Source organism: Taeniopygia guttata, chromosome 2 (assembly GCF_048771995.1).
Source record: "Taeniopygia guttata chromosome 2, bTaeGut7.mat, whole genome shotgun sequence".
In the NCBI taxonomy this organism is placed as follows: domain Eukaryota; kingdom Metazoa; phylum Chordata; class Aves; order Passeriformes; family Estrildidae; genus Taeniopygia; species Taeniopygia guttata.
This window is the reverse complement of record NC_133026.1, coordinates 152,337,489-152,355,110: the sequence shown is the minus strand read 5'-3', so window position 1 is coordinate 152,355,110 and position 17,622 is coordinate 152,337,489. Positions and strand designations below refer to the sequence as shown.

The 17,622-nt window shown below is 44.7% G+C and overlaps 1 protein-coding gene across 2 annotated transcripts; it reads left to right on the top strand.

Annotated features, from left to right (window-relative positions):
* The first annotated feature begins 3,857 nt into the window (after window positions 1-3,857).
* MAPK15 (mitogen-activated protein kinase 15) lies at window positions 3,858-17,225 on the top strand. 2 transcript variants are annotated; one of them, XM_030261304.4, is made up of 13 exons: window positions 3,858-3,989; window positions 6,611-6,709; window positions 6,990-7,019; window positions 9,348-9,438; window positions 9,579-9,709; window positions 10,407-10,570; window positions 11,487-11,626; window positions 12,120-12,177; window positions 12,953-13,090; window positions 13,311-13,416; window positions 13,832-14,135; window positions 14,386-14,528; window positions 15,969-17,225. In XM_030261304.4, exons 1-13 carry the CDS (start codon window positions 3,921-3,923, stop codon window positions 16,173-16,175), a joined length of 1,680 nt encoding a protein of 559 aa, XP_030117164.1. In that variant the 5' UTR covers window positions 3,858-3,920; the 3' UTR covers window positions 16,176-17,225. The 2 variants fall into 2 exon arrangements, with proteins under 2 accessions (XP_030117164.1, XP_030117165.2); XM_030261305.4 differs by having other exon boundaries at window positions 14,386-14,508; window positions 15,969-16,111.
* The last annotated feature ends 397 nt before the right edge of the window (window positions 17,226-17,622 follow it).

Genomic DNA, 17,622 nt, shown 5'->3' with positions numbered 1-17,622 from the left:
TAGGTTTACAACTTTAGGCAAAGAAAATAAAGCTTTTGAGTTGGTCCTTGCACCCTTCACACATAAACAGTACTGTAAAGGTGTGAGGACCTCAGCAAGCACCTGCATTTCATGCTCAAAAGCTTCAGCATGGATTTCATAGTGTTTTTGTATGGTACATACTCTGTTATTAAGGCTAGTGTGCAAAAAAGATTCTCAGCCACAGAACCTGCTTCTGTAATTCTCTAAAAGTTATTAGTAACATTCCTAAAGTTTAGCAGGCCTGTGTGAGATTATTGAAGAAAAAGAAATCCTCCTTGTAGTTCCCCTCAATGCTGCCCACAGGCCCTGCACCTGGACTGATGGGTGAGAAAACACCGGCAGCAGCCTGCACAGCCAGCCAGGTGTGGAGAAACGTGGGCTGATACGCACTGAAGTTTACTTCAAAATATAGAAACATTTTAAATACATAAAATACTTTAATATATAAATATAGATTATAATATATATAATAAAATACAATAATATTTTTAAATATACAAACTATTTTAAATGGCACAACCCTTGGCACAGGTGCATCTGACAGTGTAAACACAAATATATGAGGCACAAACCATTCAGGCCAGATCTTTTTTTATGTATCTTGCAATCACTGTCTTCAATTCTTGTTGTCAGATAAATGCTACAGCTTGTCAGCCTGTAAGAAAAATCAAAGTCAAAACAATTCTGGAGCTTTCTCAGTATCAGACCACTGTACTTTCCCTACAATTTAGGTTTTGATCTTCCACTCCTGACACTGCTTAAATTATTTTATTTTTAAAAACATAAACATTAATTTTCCTTTTCAAGATTTGAGACTCAATTATAGGAAACAGTTAAAACTGTATAGTGTATTTTGGAATAAATATAAGTGTCTGAATATTCTAACATTGAATTTTAATAAGGCCTGTCAGGATCAGAGTTTTTGCTATTCAGGGACTTAAAAATACAACAAACTTGAAGGCACAGACTGTTCAAATAGTGAAATTAAGCAGATAGAAACCAGCATTCTGCCTGGAATTAATTCTTTTGCATTTGGACACTTCAAGCTATGATAGCATTTACAGGGAGATTTGGATTTAAGTGACTAAGTGTAAGGGACACAGCTTTTCAACTCTGGTAATTCTTCAGACATTCCATGTGCTCTTACTGGAATATATTTGCTTTTTCAGGGTTTGAGTCATATATTCTGAGCAAACGAGAAAAGAAAAAATGCTGGTTCCTATAAATTAAATATAGACTAGATGAAGAAACTGGGATTTTCCATACTAGACTAAAATTAGGCATCAGCAAGTTATAAAAGCAGTAAATTTGAGGTCGGTATCCAGAGTTTTGCAATACAAAATGCATTGCTTTACACAGTGGCTCCTGTTTCATTGCATATAGTAAAAAGCTAGCACTGGCATTTACCTCACTTAATTCACAGAACAGACTTAGATTGACACTGCATAACATCCTTATTCACTCAGTAGATTAAATTAAAAATGAACTAAACAAGATAAAATTTAAAAACTAATTAAAAATTCTTAGTTCACTCCCTAGGTAAATCCATGCTGCTCTTTAAGTAACATGCTCTTTCAGTCAAATAGGACAGCGCAGACTTGAACAGTCTTCTGCTTCTGAGAAGTTGCTTTTACCTTGATTGCCAGTTAAATCTGTGTGAGAATTAGTAATTTGGGAATTACTAATGGAGAACAGAGCTTTTATCTGGAGTCTGCAAATGCCATATGCAATCAGAAGGAACCAAAGCGTTTGGAGAAGACAGAAACACTCAAGATTCTCATGGAAAAGCTTTCAGCATAAATGTCTGAGGATTACTTATTTAATATTTTCATGCAGTTGTGTGTATTATTCAACAGACAAGACTCAAATAATGTAAGATGAATGAAAAAGATAATGAAAGTGTAAATTAGCACCCACCCCCTCTCCATGATGGTATTTAATAAACAGCCAACAGGTGTGAAAACATTAGATTGTATTGTTCTTACTTAGTTCAATATATTCAAATACAGAAATATTTTCTGGACTGTTTAAAAGCTTACCCAGGAGAAAAAAAAAAAAAAAAAAAAACAGAAAAATCACCATACAAATCCTGCTCTAAAATGCATAATCTTTAACAATACATGAAATTTTACTACAATAGGTTAAAGTTTCTTCTCTAAAGTGTCCTCTCTAAATAAAATTTAAACATCAAATTAATACAGAAATAGAAACTTGAGAATAAGCTCATACAATAAACTCATACAAGGGTTCTTCTCATCGCCATCATTCACAGGACAACACAACTAAGTCACAATTGTCCCCAGTTGTCCACAATCTAATCAACAATTGTCACAACTCAGACTTGAACTTCGGTGTCTGCTGCTAAGTGCATACGCACAATTTTATGTCTCTATGAGCAGGATAAGGCCGATAAATGTATCCTGTTAGACATAAACAATACAGCCTAAAGGAATTAGTGAGTTCCTTCAGGAATCGTAAATTAACATTTAAAACTAAACTGAATGCAATTTCTTTAAAATCATGGGCTGAGAGGAATAAGCCTCTTTGTAAGAGTCAGAATTCATTATTACATAAAGGAAACTTCCACACAAAATGAATGCCATGTCAGTGAGGGAAGCATACACCAGCAGTCCAAATCCCTGCATGACTGAAGATGCCAGTTCACTAATAAAACTGAAGTCGAATCTCAAAGAAACATTTACAGTCATACAAATCCATTACACTAAATCCACGTTCATATCCTCACTTTAAAAAAGTCACAACATAGTATCTAGTGAGTGCGTTCAGCTTGTCAATTTTGATTTCAACCATCTAATTTGGACATGGATCAGAAATCTTCTCTACCTGCTATAAAACACAAAGTAAAAAGCAAAACTCTAGAGAACATGACAAAAGTGTTAACTCTCACTGAAAAGTGTAATTAAATAAACTTCAGCCTCATCACAAAAGTTGGAATTGGGGGGGGGGGGGGGGTGGGGGGGGTAGGGTAGAGAGGAAGAATCAAAATTCATGGGGGAAAAAACAAAGAAGTATAATTTAATCTCAGAATGTTTACCTTGGAATGGACCTTAAAACTTGTCCAGTCCCATCAACCTGCCAGGGCAAGGGACACCTTCCACTGTCCCAGGCTGCTCCAAGCCCCGTCCAGCCTGGCCTTGGGTACTGCCAGGTACCCAGGGGCAGCCAGAACTGCTCTGGGCACCCTGTGCAAGGGCCTGCCCACCCTCCCAGGGAAGGATTTCTTCCCGAGATCCCATCCCTGTCCTCTGGCAGTGGGAAGCCATTCCCCTCGCGATGTCCTCCAGGCCCGTGTGCCAAGCCTCTCTCCGGCTCTCCCAGAGTCCTGGAAGGGGCTCTCCCTGCTCCTTCTCCTGTCTCCTTTCTCCTCTCTCCTCTCTCCTCTCTCCTTTCTTCTGTCTCTTTTCTCCTCTCTCCTCTCTCCTTTCTTCTGTCTCTTTTCTCCTCTCTCCTCTCTCCTCTCTCCTCTCTCCTCTCTCCTCACTCCTCTCTCCTCTCTCCTCACTCCTCTCTCCTCTCTCCTCTCTCCTCTCTCCTCACTCCTCTCTCCTCACTCCTCTCTCCTCACTCCTCTCTCCCCTCTCCTCTCTCCCCTCTCCTCTCTCCTCTCTCCTCTCTCCTCTCTCCTCACTCCTCTCTCCCCTCTCCTCTCTCCTCACTCCTCTCTCCCCTCTCCTCTCTCCTCTCTCCTCTCTCCTCTCTCCTCTCTCCTCTCTCCTCACTCCTCTCTCCTCTCTCCTTCCCTCTCTCCGCTCCTTCTCCTCCCTCAGCTCCCGGTCTCACGGCGCCGCCTGGCGGGCCCGGCGGCGGCGCGCGCATGCACGGTGCGCGGTGCGCGATGCCGTTGCCATGGCAGCGGGTGCCAACCGGGAGGTGCCGCCATGAGCCCGCCCGAGGTGGAGCCGCTCGTGTGCCGCAAATACGAGATCAAGAGGCGGCTGGGCAAGGGGGTGAGTGCCTGGCGGGGGTTGGCCTGGCCGGGGCCGGCCCGAGCTGGGGTGCCCTGTGGGAATTGGAATGGTTCCGGAGCTCGGAGGGCCCTTGAGAGCTCGGGGGGCCCGTGTGGCGTTCAGGGCACCGTGAGGGCTCCAGGCTGCCCCGGGGAGCTGTGGGGGTGTTTGGGAATTCAGGCGCCCGTGGGAACTCTGTCGCTCAGGGCCCGCTGGAAGTTCCAGGGGAGCTCCGGGGGACTGTAACAAGTAAATAGTAACATGGATCTGAGTCTCAAAGTACATTCTTCTGTGCCTGCCAAATCCTGCATTTACTGTAACCCCATCACTTCAGATCATGCTGCATCAAGTCATGTCTTCGCCATAAAATGTATTTTTATACATAAGCCAGTGGTAATTTCTAAGTTATGTCTCCTGAGACAGTCTCTAAGCCCTCCTGAGTTATCTGCTTTTCTATTCTGGCAGCTCTTTGCTATCATTAATTGCGTTGATACGTATTTAAATGTTTAAGTATTTCCCTCATTATGTTGAGAGTCAAGGAGTCACTGAGGTGGAAAAGCCCTCTGAGCCTGTGGAGTCCAGCCATTCTCCCAGCACTGCCAAGGCCACCACTGACCCCTGTCCCCAGGTGGCTGTTAAATCCCCCCAGGAATGGGGACTCCCCCCTGCCCTGGGGCAGTCTGTTCCAGAGCTGCACAGCCCTTTGCAGGAGAGATTTTTCCAATACCCAACCTCAGCCTCCCCTGGCACAACTTGAGGCTGTTTCCCAGTTGCCAGCAGGGTAGTATTGTAGCACTTACCTGAGGTACTTGTACAACTGTTTATACTGCCTGATGCGTGGCAAAGGTCCTGGAGCTTGGCACCAGGACCACACATGTTGCTGGGAAGCCTGCCTTGGTATCCTTACATGAGTGTTTAATCACTAGAATCACACATTGCAGCTCTTTTGCTTTGGATAAGTATTTAAACATTAAATGGCATTTTTGAGCGGGATGTGATCCCTTTGTGCAAAGGTATAGCAACTCCTAGGTTGTGGAAAGTCCAGATTAAAATCTATGGCCTAAAATAAAAAAACTGGATCTGTACTACAAGTGAGACTGAGTAATCATCATTTGCAAGTATCACAGTCATCCAGAATAGGGAAACCTCAGATAGAAGTTCCCATTCCCTTAACAGTCAACACAGCTTTTAATTGAAAAAAAGGTTTAGTGTTGGACCTGACACTGCTATGGTAGTGGTTGGACCCAGTGGTTTTGGAGGGCTTTTCCAACCTCAACAAATCTGGGATGCTGTCACTATAGACTTTGGTAAAAAGTCTCTCTCCATCCTTCTTACTGCCCCCCTTTCAATTCTGAAAGAGCACAGTAAGTTGTCCTTGGAGCCTTCTCTTCTCCAGACCGAACAGCACAGGTGTCCCTGCCTGGCTCCAGAGCAGAGGGACTCCAGCCCTCGCAGTGTCTCCGTGGCCCTTCTCTGCAGCTGCTCAAACTGCTCTGTGTCCTTCTTGTACTGAGCAGTGCCAAGCTGGATGCAGTGCTCTAGCTGGGAATCTCACCAAAGCCAAATGCAGAGAAGACCGATCTCTCTTTACCTGCCAGCCACACCATGGCTGGTACAAGCCAGGTGCCACTGGCATCTTGCCACCTGGATACACCTGGGCTCACGTTCAGCCACTGTCACCAGCACCACCAGGTTCTTTTCCAGCTTTCCAGCCACTCTGTCCTAAGCCTGGCATGTTTCATGGGGTTGTTGTGACCCAAGAGCAAGACCCTGGCCCTGCTGACCCACGCACCATGGGGATGGATGGCCCATCCATCCCATCCCATCAATGCAGCCCTCCAGGTCATGCTGTCACAGAGGGAGATCAGACTGTCAGGCAGGACCTGCCTGTCACAGCCTGGCACCAGCTGGGCCCAATCCCCTGGTTTGTGGAGTTCTGGCTGTCCTTCTCTTGGTGCGTCCCAGGACGTGGTTGGCTGGCTGGGCTGCTAGTGCATGTTGTCAGCCAATTGCCAGGTTTTCATCCATCAGCACCCCCAAGTCCCTCTCAGGGCTGCTCTCCATACAGAGTCCTGAAACCACAGAACATTCTGGGTTGGAAGAGACTCTAAAGCCTACTCATTCCCTCCCCCTGCCATGGGAGGGACACCTTACACTAGACCTGGTTGCTCCAAGCCCCATCCAGCCTGGCCTTGGACACTTCCAGCAATGGGGCAGCCACAGCTTCTTGGGGCAACTGGTTCCAGGGCCTCACCACCATTATAGGGAAAGATTTATTCCCAAATCCCATCTAAACCCTGCCCTCTGGCAGTGGGAAGCCCTTCCAACTTGTGTTGTCCCTCTAGGCCCTTGTCCAGAGTCCCTCCCAAGCTCTCTTGGAGCCCCTTCGGGCACTGGAAGGAGCTCTGAAGTGTCCCTGCAGCCTTCTCGACCCCAGGCTGAACAGCCCCAACCCTCTCAGCATGTCTCCTGAGTCTGTCTCCTTGGCCTAATCTCTCTGTGTTCCATGTGGCGCCCATCACCTCTGCTCCAGTCCATCACTGAGCACGTTCTGGTTCCACACCAGGCCCGGGCTGCAGCAGGTGCCAGCACTCTGCTCACCTGTCCCTGCTTCTCTGCAGGCCTACGGCATTGTCTGGAGAGCAACCGACCGCCAGACAGGAGAAACAGTTGCTGTTAAAAAGATTTTTGATGCTTTCAGGAACCGAACAGATGCTCAGGTGAGAAATTACTGTGCTGATGTGTTCTGAGACGTGGTGGGATTCCATAGGTATTTTCAGGACTTTGGTCTCTGAAAGATAATCATGCACAGTCTGCATATATTGGGATATATACTTATACAATCTGCAGCTATATTGTGATAAAAACAAGCAAGAATTATCAAGCTTTGTGTATCATGGCATGTACAAAAGAGGAGTGGATTTAACCCTGTCATTGAACTGCATCTCTGTTCTTCTCTTTTCTTGAGGTGATAATAAACTGTTTTTTCTTTATTTCTAGAGAACATTTCGAGAAATTATGTTCCTGCAGGTAATGTCCATATTCCCCCTCTTCTCTGATTTTTTATTATCTCTGATGTCTAAGTATTTTCTTCCCATTGTTTTCCAAAATACAGCAGTCACTGATTAGTGTTGATAACTCTTCGATTTCTTTTCTGCACCATCTGAAAGGCAAAGTGCCTTTCAGGGTGAACCCACCTGAATGGAGGACTCTCCATTTGGGCTTGTTTTTACTCTTTCCCCATTTTTAGCAATGTGCTGCTCAGCACATCAGCACCTTCTGTAGCTTCTTGCTCCTTTGTGGATAGAAACAGTTTCTCTTACATTTAAACTGCCATGACTGGAGGATGTTTGGGGTGGGAGAGGGATTTACACTCCAAAATTGTTTTCCTCCATCATGCTGTAAGCAATTTAATAATTTAAAATAATCAAACCAAAAGAAAATGGGAAGTTCTGCAAGGAATAACTTAAGATTACTCTTGTTTTGATATGATTTACCTTATCAGTGGCATTCCAGTTATCTGTTCACTCCTCCTTAGGCTTACCATGTAGAAACATCAATATTTTGGAATAATATTGTTATAATTTGTGATTTTCTAAGGACACAAGTGAGGCAGGGCTCATAGAAGAGGAATTTCCTAAGACTGCCAAGGTTAAGTAGGAAAGAGATGATTTTTTTTTACTTTTTAGTCATTCTTGAAGGATGAAATAGAAGCTGCAATCTTTAAAGCTAAAAATGTGAACAGTTCCTTAGAAGTGAACTACCTCAGAAGTTTGATCATCTCTGCAGCTGCAGCACTCCTGTGATGAATGGAGAAGGAGCAGGGGAAAAAAGGATATTTCTTCTGAAGGAAAGGAGGAGTCACTTGGCAGAGGAGGGCAGGGAGAGGGAAGTTAATGTGCTGCTCAGCCCATACTTCCATAACTTTTGGTTCTCAATAGCCTTTAAGAATTTTAGTTTCCCCTCCTATTTTAAACCTCTTTCTTGAGGTTCAAATTGAGGGCTCAGAAAGGAAAAGATGTGAAAAATACTCCATTATTCATAACTGCATGTTTGTTTTAATTTGTTTGTTTGTGCATACTAATTGCTTTGTTCAGTCTTGATGTTTGTCGCAAGGCCATTTGATGGACTAGGTTATTGTTTTATGCTATGTATCTCAATTATTATAATTGAGAAGTTGCTGTAATATCTGGGGTGTGAATGATTTTCTGATGCTCTGGTGGTTGCTTGCAGATTTTGTGTTTGCTGTTCAGTGTAGTTGTAGATCTACGGGTGTATTTTAGGCCAATTTTAGAATGTCATTTTGGTAAGTATGTTAGTAGCATTATTATTCTTTAAGCAAAGATTAATAGAACTGGCCCTGACAAGGTCTTTTCAAGGTAACGTGTTTTTTTAGTACAGATTAGAATATTGTCATAACTTTCTGTTATCAGTTCCAGGGCAAAGCAGTGTGAGACAGTGAAATTTGCCTTCTTCAATAGCACTCAAGTAACACTGCCCAGATTTAGCTGAATATTCTATTATTATTATTATTATTGTTCTATTATTTTAGAACAATATCCCCTTTTGGGTAAAAACCTTCTTTAGATCATTTGCCTGGGTATTGTGGCTATGCTCAGAATGAAAACAAAGTGTGTCATGGGCTGGCTGTGTCTCACTTCTTTGGGAGTGTGTTTTCACACCTTGCAGCAGGTGAATGTGTTGTTTTGGGAGCTTCCCTAGATGTTACACATTATAAATGCTGCAGTATTATGAAGTGTTTACAGTGTCCATGGCTGCACAGAAGTGGAAAATAAAAGCTGTTAAAGCTAGGGATGTTCTTAATGATCCCATGAGGATTGTCAGTCTGCAGAGACGTGAGGATGGACTCCACCTGCAGTGTGGTATCTGTGTTCAGGTATCTCTGTGTGCTGTCTGATCTCCATGCAGTCAGTTCCTCAGTGCAGCCTGTGAGTGTCCAAGCCAGCCCTCAGATGGGCATGTTCTGATTGCTTGGGTTTTTAACTATGAATGTTGATGGCAACTATGATCTGTTTTCATGCCACAGTAATTCTTGGGTTCAGTAGGAAACATGGGGTGCATAAAGGGAACTGGATTTTAGTATAAATGGTATAGAAGGAGTGTTAGAACTAATGTCTCATTCAACAGAGATGATTTTTTTGATTAACTGACTGGTTTCTTACTATGGAACTAACTTAAATCCTTTTTTAAAGTTTATTTCAGAAGCAGCCTAATGGAGGAAAAAGCATGTTAATGTTTGTTTTAGACAGTAATACCAAGTGTAATATAGGTTACTGTCCCTTTTTATGATTCACAAGCAAAACATGATTGTGACAGCTGGGTCTCTTCCCTGTGCAGGAATTTGGAGAACATCCAAATATCATCAAGCTGCTCGATGTTATCCAAGCAGAGAATGACAAGGACATCTACCTCATCTTTGAGTCCATGGGTGAGACTCAGCACTGCAGCAGCCTTCAAACCAGCCTCTCTTAGGAGCTATCCTTGTTATCCTTGTTATCACTTTTGATAGTGAATGCTCATGATACTACTGATATTTACTGATGTAAATGTATCACTGGTATATTTCAGAGACAGATTTACATGCTGTGATTAAGAAGGGGAATTTGCTGAAAGACATTCACAAGTGTTACATTCTCTACCAACTCCTGAAGGCAACTAAATTCATCCACTCAGGGAATGTTATTCACAGAGATCAGAAGGTATATTTCAAGATTTTCAAGGACCTTCAAAGCCCAACCACTTCCACCCCCTGTCATTGAGAGGACCACCTTTCACTATCCCAGATTACTCCAAGACCCATCCAACCTGGCCTGGAGCACTTCCAGGGATGGGGCAGCCAGAGCTTCTCTGGACAGCCTGTGCCAGGGCCTCACCACCTTCACAGGGAATGATTCCTTCCCAATATCCCATCTAACCGTGTCCTGTGCCAGTTCCCAATATCCCTTCTAACCCTGCCCTGTGCCAGTTCCCAATATCCCATCTAACTCTACTCTCTGCCAGTTCCCAATATCCCTTCTAACCCTACCCTGTGCGAGGTCCCACTATCCCATCTAACCATGCCCTGTGCCAGTTCCCAATATCCCTTCTAACCCTGCCCTGTGCCAGTTCCCAACATCCCATCTAACTGTGCCCTGTGGCAGTGGGAAGCCATTCCCCCGTGTGCTGTCCAGGCTGTTGAAAAGAGGAGTGGATCTCGAGCTCTCTTGGCACCCCTTTAGGCATTTGAAGGAGCTCTCAGGTCTCCCCTGGAGCCTTCTGTCCCCATAGTTCCAGCTGTCCCAGCCTGTCTCCATGTGTATGAATAAATTTACAAGTATGAGACTAGTAAAAGAACCTCAGTAATGATCTGCTATTCAGAGAGTGAAGGGCTCATTAATTGTGCTGTGTCCCTTGCAGCCTTCCAACGTGCTGCTGGATGCCCAGTGCCGTGTGAAGCTGTGTGACTTCGGGCTGGCGCGCTCCCTGTGCCAGCGGGGCGAGCCCCAGCCCAGCCCCGTGCTCACCGAGTACGTGGCCACGCGCTGGTACCGAGCGCCCGAGATCCTGATGGCCTCCCGCCGGTGAGCAGGGGAGGGGAGCCTGGCACTTTACCACTTGCACATTTTTTTGTCTAAAAGTCTTCAGTCTTTGCAGTGTCACTAGATGCAGGGTCATGTCAGCAGTCTTTTTTCTCAGTGTACAATTAAACTTCTGCAACACAAAAACCTCTTATGAACATGACCATGTCCTTCCTGTGTTCTTACAGTGTCAGTGGACATGCACAAGCCGTTTGTCACCCTTTCTCCCACCACATTTATGTCTTCTCCCTTGAACCCACAACTTTACAAAATCTGCTTGAGAAAGTAAATCCTCTTTTCCAAATTGAAGCAGTGTATTTTGATAGACCTTCACAAAATATTCCCTAATTGAATGTTAAACCAGCTGCCTGTTAGTCAAGCTTACTCCTTTTTTTTTTTTTTTAATTAAATATGAAAAACCAGAAAAGTCAATAAACAGATGCAGGCTAGTATCCCAGATTTTAAATGTGGATGTTTTGCAAACTGTCCTATACTCACTGGTTGGGATTGACTTTGCTTAAAAATGTAATTCTTAAGTAATTGTAACTACTTTGTACGTGCATTATGACCAAAGAACAATGTATATCTTCATTCTTGGTCATATGAAAAGGATATAATACCTGGTTATGGCATTACCTTTAATATATTACCTTGTTCTAGTATTTCCCTGTAATATATTTCCTTTTATGGTTTCTTAGACTAGACTTTGAGTAGGATAAATCTCCTTTCTGTTTCATGCTTGTCAGTCTCATGATTCCCAAATGTTATTCAATTTATAGTTCAAACCTGTGAGCATTTATATTTGAGAAGTCACCAAGTATGCTTTCTAGCAAATAAATCAATGTAGGTGATGTGAATAGCAGGTACAGGAAAATAAGTGCTTGATTTAATCCTACCTCTGTTCTGTTCCTGTTTGTAGTTACACTAAGGGTGTGGACATGTGGAGCATTGGCTGCATTCTGGGAGAGATGCTGCTTGGAAAGCCTCTTTTTCCTGGAACATCAACGATGAACCAAATAGAGAAGATCCTGAGGGTTATCCCTGCTCCGTCCCCTGAAGGTAGGACCCTGCTGTGTGGAAAAGGTTCTAGAGAAGGGGATCAGTGGAAGAAAGCAGCATGGCTGGGTCAGGGAAGAAGGTATCTCATTCATTCTGGTACCTTTCTGAAGTGGGAAGCTTTCCAAAGGAATTCAAATCCTCATCTTGAATGTTAGTGTTAGAGAAAGATCAGAAATTCAGATATGATGGAATAATAAGGAATAATAAGGAATAAATAATAAATAATAATAAGGAATAAATAAGGAATTCAGATATCTTCTGCATCTGTTGCTATGAGAATACACGTTTACGAAGTGTATGATTAACAAATAGGAAATAAAAAATCGGCTTAGAAAATTTGTAAATAAATACTCCATTCCCCCTCCACAGATCTCTGACCAAGTTCTATGTGAATAATTTCCTATGTTAATATCAAATACTGGCTTTCCTTCATAAACTGTATGGCTCTGCTAATCCTCATCTTGGCAGTAACAGCATCCTTTTATTCTTGCAGATATTTTGGCTCTGCAGTCGGAGTACAAGGCCTCAGTTATTAACCACATGAGTTCCCGGTAAGCCTGAGGGGTTCTGTGTGTCAGAGCATCTAATGTAGAACCCTGGAGTCATGGAACCACAGAACAGTTTGGGTGGGAAGGGACCTCAAAGTTCATCTCATTCCACCCCCTGACATGGACAGGGACACCTTTCACCAGACCAGGCTGCTCCAAGCCCCATCCAGCCTGGCCTTCCAGGGATGGGGCAGCCACAACTTCTCCAGGAAATCATTCCGATTCCTCAGTACCCTCACAAGCAACAATTCCTTCCCAGTACCCCATCCATCTCTGCCCTTTGGCAGTGGGAGGCCCTTCCCACTTGTGCTGTCACTCCACACCCTTGTCCAAAGTCCCTCTCCAGCTGCCTTTGAGCTTCTTACGGCTCTGGAAGGGGCTCTAAGTTGTCTCCTTAAATAAAAAATATTTAAAATATTAGTAAGATTTGGTGCTTAAAACTGATTTTTTTTCAAGATACTTTCTTCTTCATTATGTTCACAATTGTATTTAGGATTTCAAAATGCAAAACCAGATTTTTAAATTTCATCTTCTCTGGAAATAACAGAGAAGTATGTTTCTATAATCTCAGGTCCAGATTTGTGGGATCATGGAGCTGGGAAGTGATGAGCTTTAAGGTCCCTTTCTGGCCAAACCATTCTAGGATTCAGTGATTATGACACATTTTGTGAGTGAATTCGTGCCTGGTGTCACCTTGACGTGATCCTGGAATCTGTCACTCCTGCCTTCACTGGGAATTAGACACTGAGAGCTTGTATAATTTTTTTCTGACTTCTAGGCAGCGAGTAGCATTTGAGGAGATTTTTCCATCCTCCACTCCACTGCCTGCCTTGGATCTGCTGAAGAAACTTCTGGTCTTTAACCCTGACAAACGGCTCACAGCAGAGCAGGCTCTGCAGCATCCCTACGTGAGCAGGTGAGAGTGACACCAGTGGGCAGCTGCCCCTGATGTTTTCTGAGACATTAAAAACCTGCTCTTGGCACAAATTTTCTTTAAATGCATTACAGAAAAAGTGGCAAAGCTAATTCTTTATTTTCTCCAATACTATTTACACAAGATAGTTTAACAATCCTGTTTAAATTTTAATAATCTGTTTCCAGTCAGTGAATTATATGATGTGTTCTCATTTCCTTAGATTCCACTGTCCTTCCAGGGAGCCCTCTTTGGACTTTGATGTGGTCCTTCCTTTGGGTGATGATGTCCAGCTGTCTGTGGCAGACTATAGAAATAAATTATATGAGGTACTTTCATCCTATTTTCCCAACTCCTAATCCTTCAGGTAACCTGCCATTCTTGCACACACTTAACAAATTCTGTCATTGTCCTGTCTCTGTGTTCCCCTGGGCTTTCCATACCTGCTGGCACCATTACACCTGGGTGTTTGATCAGTTCCATACTGTCCTAATCTTTGAGAGACGTTTGCATGTAAAATTCCCACAGGGCAAAGAAAAATCTCTGAAACATGATGTCTGAGAAAGATGCACAGAATGGTTTGTGTTGAAAGGTACTTTAAAGATCATCTAGTTCCAAAATTATACTTGTTACTTACTCTGTAAAATAAAATTGCAGATATTTATAAGTATTCCTCTGTGTTTTGATGTTTTATTTTTCTGCTGTATTGCGGTGTTAAGTCTAAATTGCTTTTCTGTTCTGCAGATGATCCTTGAAAAGAAGTCAAAGAGCTTTCCAAAGGAGCAAGGGCAGGGAGAAAATACTCAGCTGAGCCAGTCTGATTCCAGCACACTGCTGCCAGGTTTTAGCTCAGTGGCTGCACCCACCAGGAAAGGCCACGAAGACCCAAAACCCGCTCTGCTAAACCCTTCACATGTGCACCCTGGAGTCACAGCTGGGGTCCAGGCAGCAGGGTCCAGCCAGAGCAAGGATCAGGCCAGAGCTGTGTATCAGAGATCACAGATGGGTGTGATGGTCTACAACCCCATCACACACACCACTGTGCAGAGTGGGTACCACCCTCCTACACCAGGTGTAACCCACCTTGGGGTGTTGGTGTGGGGAGCAGAGAATGAGTGCTGTAAAAGAAATGAAGGGAATCTGCATGGTAAAATGAGAGGCTGGAAGTGTGGGAGGGAAATGACATAAGAACAAGACACTGTTGAATGAGTGTTGAGTGTGGGACTGTCCCTGCCTCAGTCAATGTGTTCTGTGTTCTTCTGATTTTCCTGCTTTCTCTCATGTTTTTCCTTCTGCAGGAAATGCAAATCCTGGTGCTGGGATCAGGAACTGTTCTGCACCACCTCAACAGTCCAGAATCTCCAACAATGAGAAACTGGGGAGACAAATCACATGGCCAAACACTCGTCTCTCTCCTACAGGTGTGCAGAACCTTTACAATGTGAGTAGCTTAATTTCTAGCCCTTATCTGTGGTAACCTTGGTCACAGCAACTCCCTGCAGTGCTCCAGGCGGCGTGGCTGGAAAGCTGGAAAAGGTCACCTGCTGGTGCTGATGACAGCAGATGAACATGAGCCTAGGGGTGCCAAGGTGGGCAAGAGGCCAGTGGCACCTGGCTTGTAGCAGCCACGGAGTGGCCAGACACCCAGGGCAGTACCTCTCCCCTATGCTAGACACTGCTGAGGGACCTCCAGTCCTGGGGGCAAGTTTGGGATCTTCACAACAGGAAAGGAGGGCCCCATTGAGGGGCTGGAGCGTGTCCAGAGAAGGGAACAGAGCTGGGGGAGGGTCTGGAGCAGCAGCAGCAGCTGTAGAGAAGAGGCGGCACGGGAAGGACCTTCTCTCTGCAGCTCCCTGACAGGAGGGTGCAGCCAGGGGGGATCAGGATCTGTTCCCAGGAGACAAGACAGAATGAAACAGCCTCAAGTGCTTCCAGGAGAGGCTGAGGTTGGATATTGGAAAAATCTCTACTGCAAAGGGCTGTGCAGCTCTGGAACAGATTGCCCCAGGGCAGGGGGAAGTCCCCATCCCTGGGGGGATTTAACAGCCACTTGGACGTGGCACCTGGGGACAGGGGTCAATGGTGGCCTTGGGAGTGCTGGGGGAGCCACTGGACTCCACAGCCTCAGAGGGCTTTTCCACCTCAGTGATTCTCTGATTTCATGATTCTGTGGATCTAATGGGTTGCTGTTGCTGTGCTGTGAGGGTGTCAGTCCTGTCCTCTCTGCTTCTCCCTCTTCCCTGATTTTGGCTATGCTTCCTTGGAAAAGTCCTTCCCCTCACTGGGTTCTTTAATTACCTCCTGCTCCTGCTTTTTTCCTTCCTGAGCTGGCTGTCTGCTGTCTCGTGACTGCTGGCACCTGCAGAGCTGATGGAGGAAGCTTATGACAGAGGAAGAGTGTGGAAGGAGGCAGCACAGATTCACAGAATCACAGACTGCCTGGGTTGGAAGGGACCTAAAAACTCATGTCGTTCCACCCCTCTGCCATGGTCAGGGACACCTTCCAGTAGTCCAGGTTATCAGAAACCTTCAAGCATTTCTAGTAATACACTTGTAGCTCTCCTTTCAGCCCCTCTGATTTGGAATCCCTTCCAAAATGTTTTGAGAGAAAGAGAAGCCATTAATTCTCCAAGATTGTGGAGCTTGCTGCACACGTAGGTTTACACGTGACCAATGCATTTGGAAGGATCTGTAGGGAATTGCGACCAATTTTCTATGACAAGAAGAGCAGAAGAGGGAAAAGATCAGCCTACACGTGCCCTGAATTTGTGTTTGTTTCCTGAGAGGATAATGCTGACCAAAGCCAAACCTGTGTCCTGTTTGCATTCCAGAAAGCTGATTCCAGCTTATTAACTTTTCCTGGCTTTTCTTTCTCACACAGAATCCTAGAAACACTCAGTGTCACAGCAAAGATGTTCGTCCCCTTCTGAAGCCCAGTAAAAAGATGTTCCAGATCACTGCAAATGTGGGAGCTGCGGGTGATCCAAGGGCATCCATGGGCAGCTACTCTCAGGCCTATGGAACCATCAGTAAATCTGCACTGCAGAGCCTTCCAATAGCAAAGGCCCCCAAAAGCCCTGAGCAGTGACAGTGGAGATGTTGCAGACAGGTGAAGTACAGCTCATCCCTCAGCCTCTGACTGAGCAAGGGCAGCAGGGGAGAGCAAACTATGAAGAAATGCTTTATTTGCTGCTTAGGACAATGTCCTCCTCTCCTCTGGACAAGCTCATAGGAAAGAGAATCCCACTCTGCCTTCTAGCCTCAGCAGGCAAGGACACAGCAGGCATAGACACAACACACACTTTGTTTGAATTACTGCAAAAACCACAGAAAAGTGCATTATTCTGATACTGGAGTGGTTTTTAGACATATTTGGGGTCCAGGGAACCTCCTGAAGTTCAACAAAGTCAAGCACAAGACCAAGGAAATGCTCTGAAGGCTTGAGTGCTTCTGCTCTGGAGATAGGTTGGGAGAACTGGAGGTGTCCAGCCTGGAGGAGAGAAGGTTCCAGGAAGACCTCAGAGCCCCTTCCAATGCCTAAAGGGACTCCAGGAGAGCTGGAGGGAGACTTTGGACATGGGCCTGGAGTGACAGGACAAGGGGAATGGCTTCCCACTGCCAGAGGGCAGGAATGGATGGGGTGTTGGGAAGAAATCCTTCCCTGTGAGGGTGGTGAGGCCCTGGCACAGGGAGCCCAGAGGAGCTGTGGCTGCCCCGTCCCTGGAAGTGTCCAAAGCCAGGCTGGATGGGGCCTGGAGCAACCTGGGACAGTGGAAGGTGTCCCTGCCGTGGTAGGCAGGGACTGGGACTGGGTAACCTTTAAAAAGTCCTTTCCAACCCATTTCAGGATTCTTCAGCAGTCTGCCTAAATGATGGATATTTTTTTGAGCAGAACAGGTAACTATTCTCTGAAGACCATGAAGACCTAACTCTTCAGAGATAATCTTGCAGCCTTTCACTCATTTCTGACTGTTCTAGGCTAGAGGAATAGAATTCATTGTAGTCTGGTTTTGTTAAAATCAAGTAGAAAAACATTTGAAATACAGGTGGGTTCTTCTACAATATTTAGCAGGTTCTCTAGTATGTAATATTGTAATAATATTGTAAAAATAAATCCTTTATATTGCACTGCAGAAAATTTTTGTCTTTCAAGCAGCATTTGCTGTGTTGAGAGGGAAACTAACTATTGGTAGGGCTGTCTTCTTCAATGAATAATTCGTCATTTTTACTGGTTTTGCTTTCAGAAAGCAAAGTTTCATGAGATACTGTTGCTGAGACATCATAAAGGTGTTGCCAGTCTACAGTGGAACTACAGGAAACTTTATGTTCCTGTTTCAGTGATGATTTTGGATACATTTTCCTCATTAACTTGAAGCTCTTGTCTCCATCCCTGAGGTTTTACTCTACCTGTGATGAATGATTGTTATTCCCCCCAGTTCTCTCAGCTGTTCCAGACCTGTCACCTCATGAACCTCGTGAACTTACAACTCTCAAGGAAGTCACTGCTTGGCAAAGGCAGGACTTTAGATGCTTAT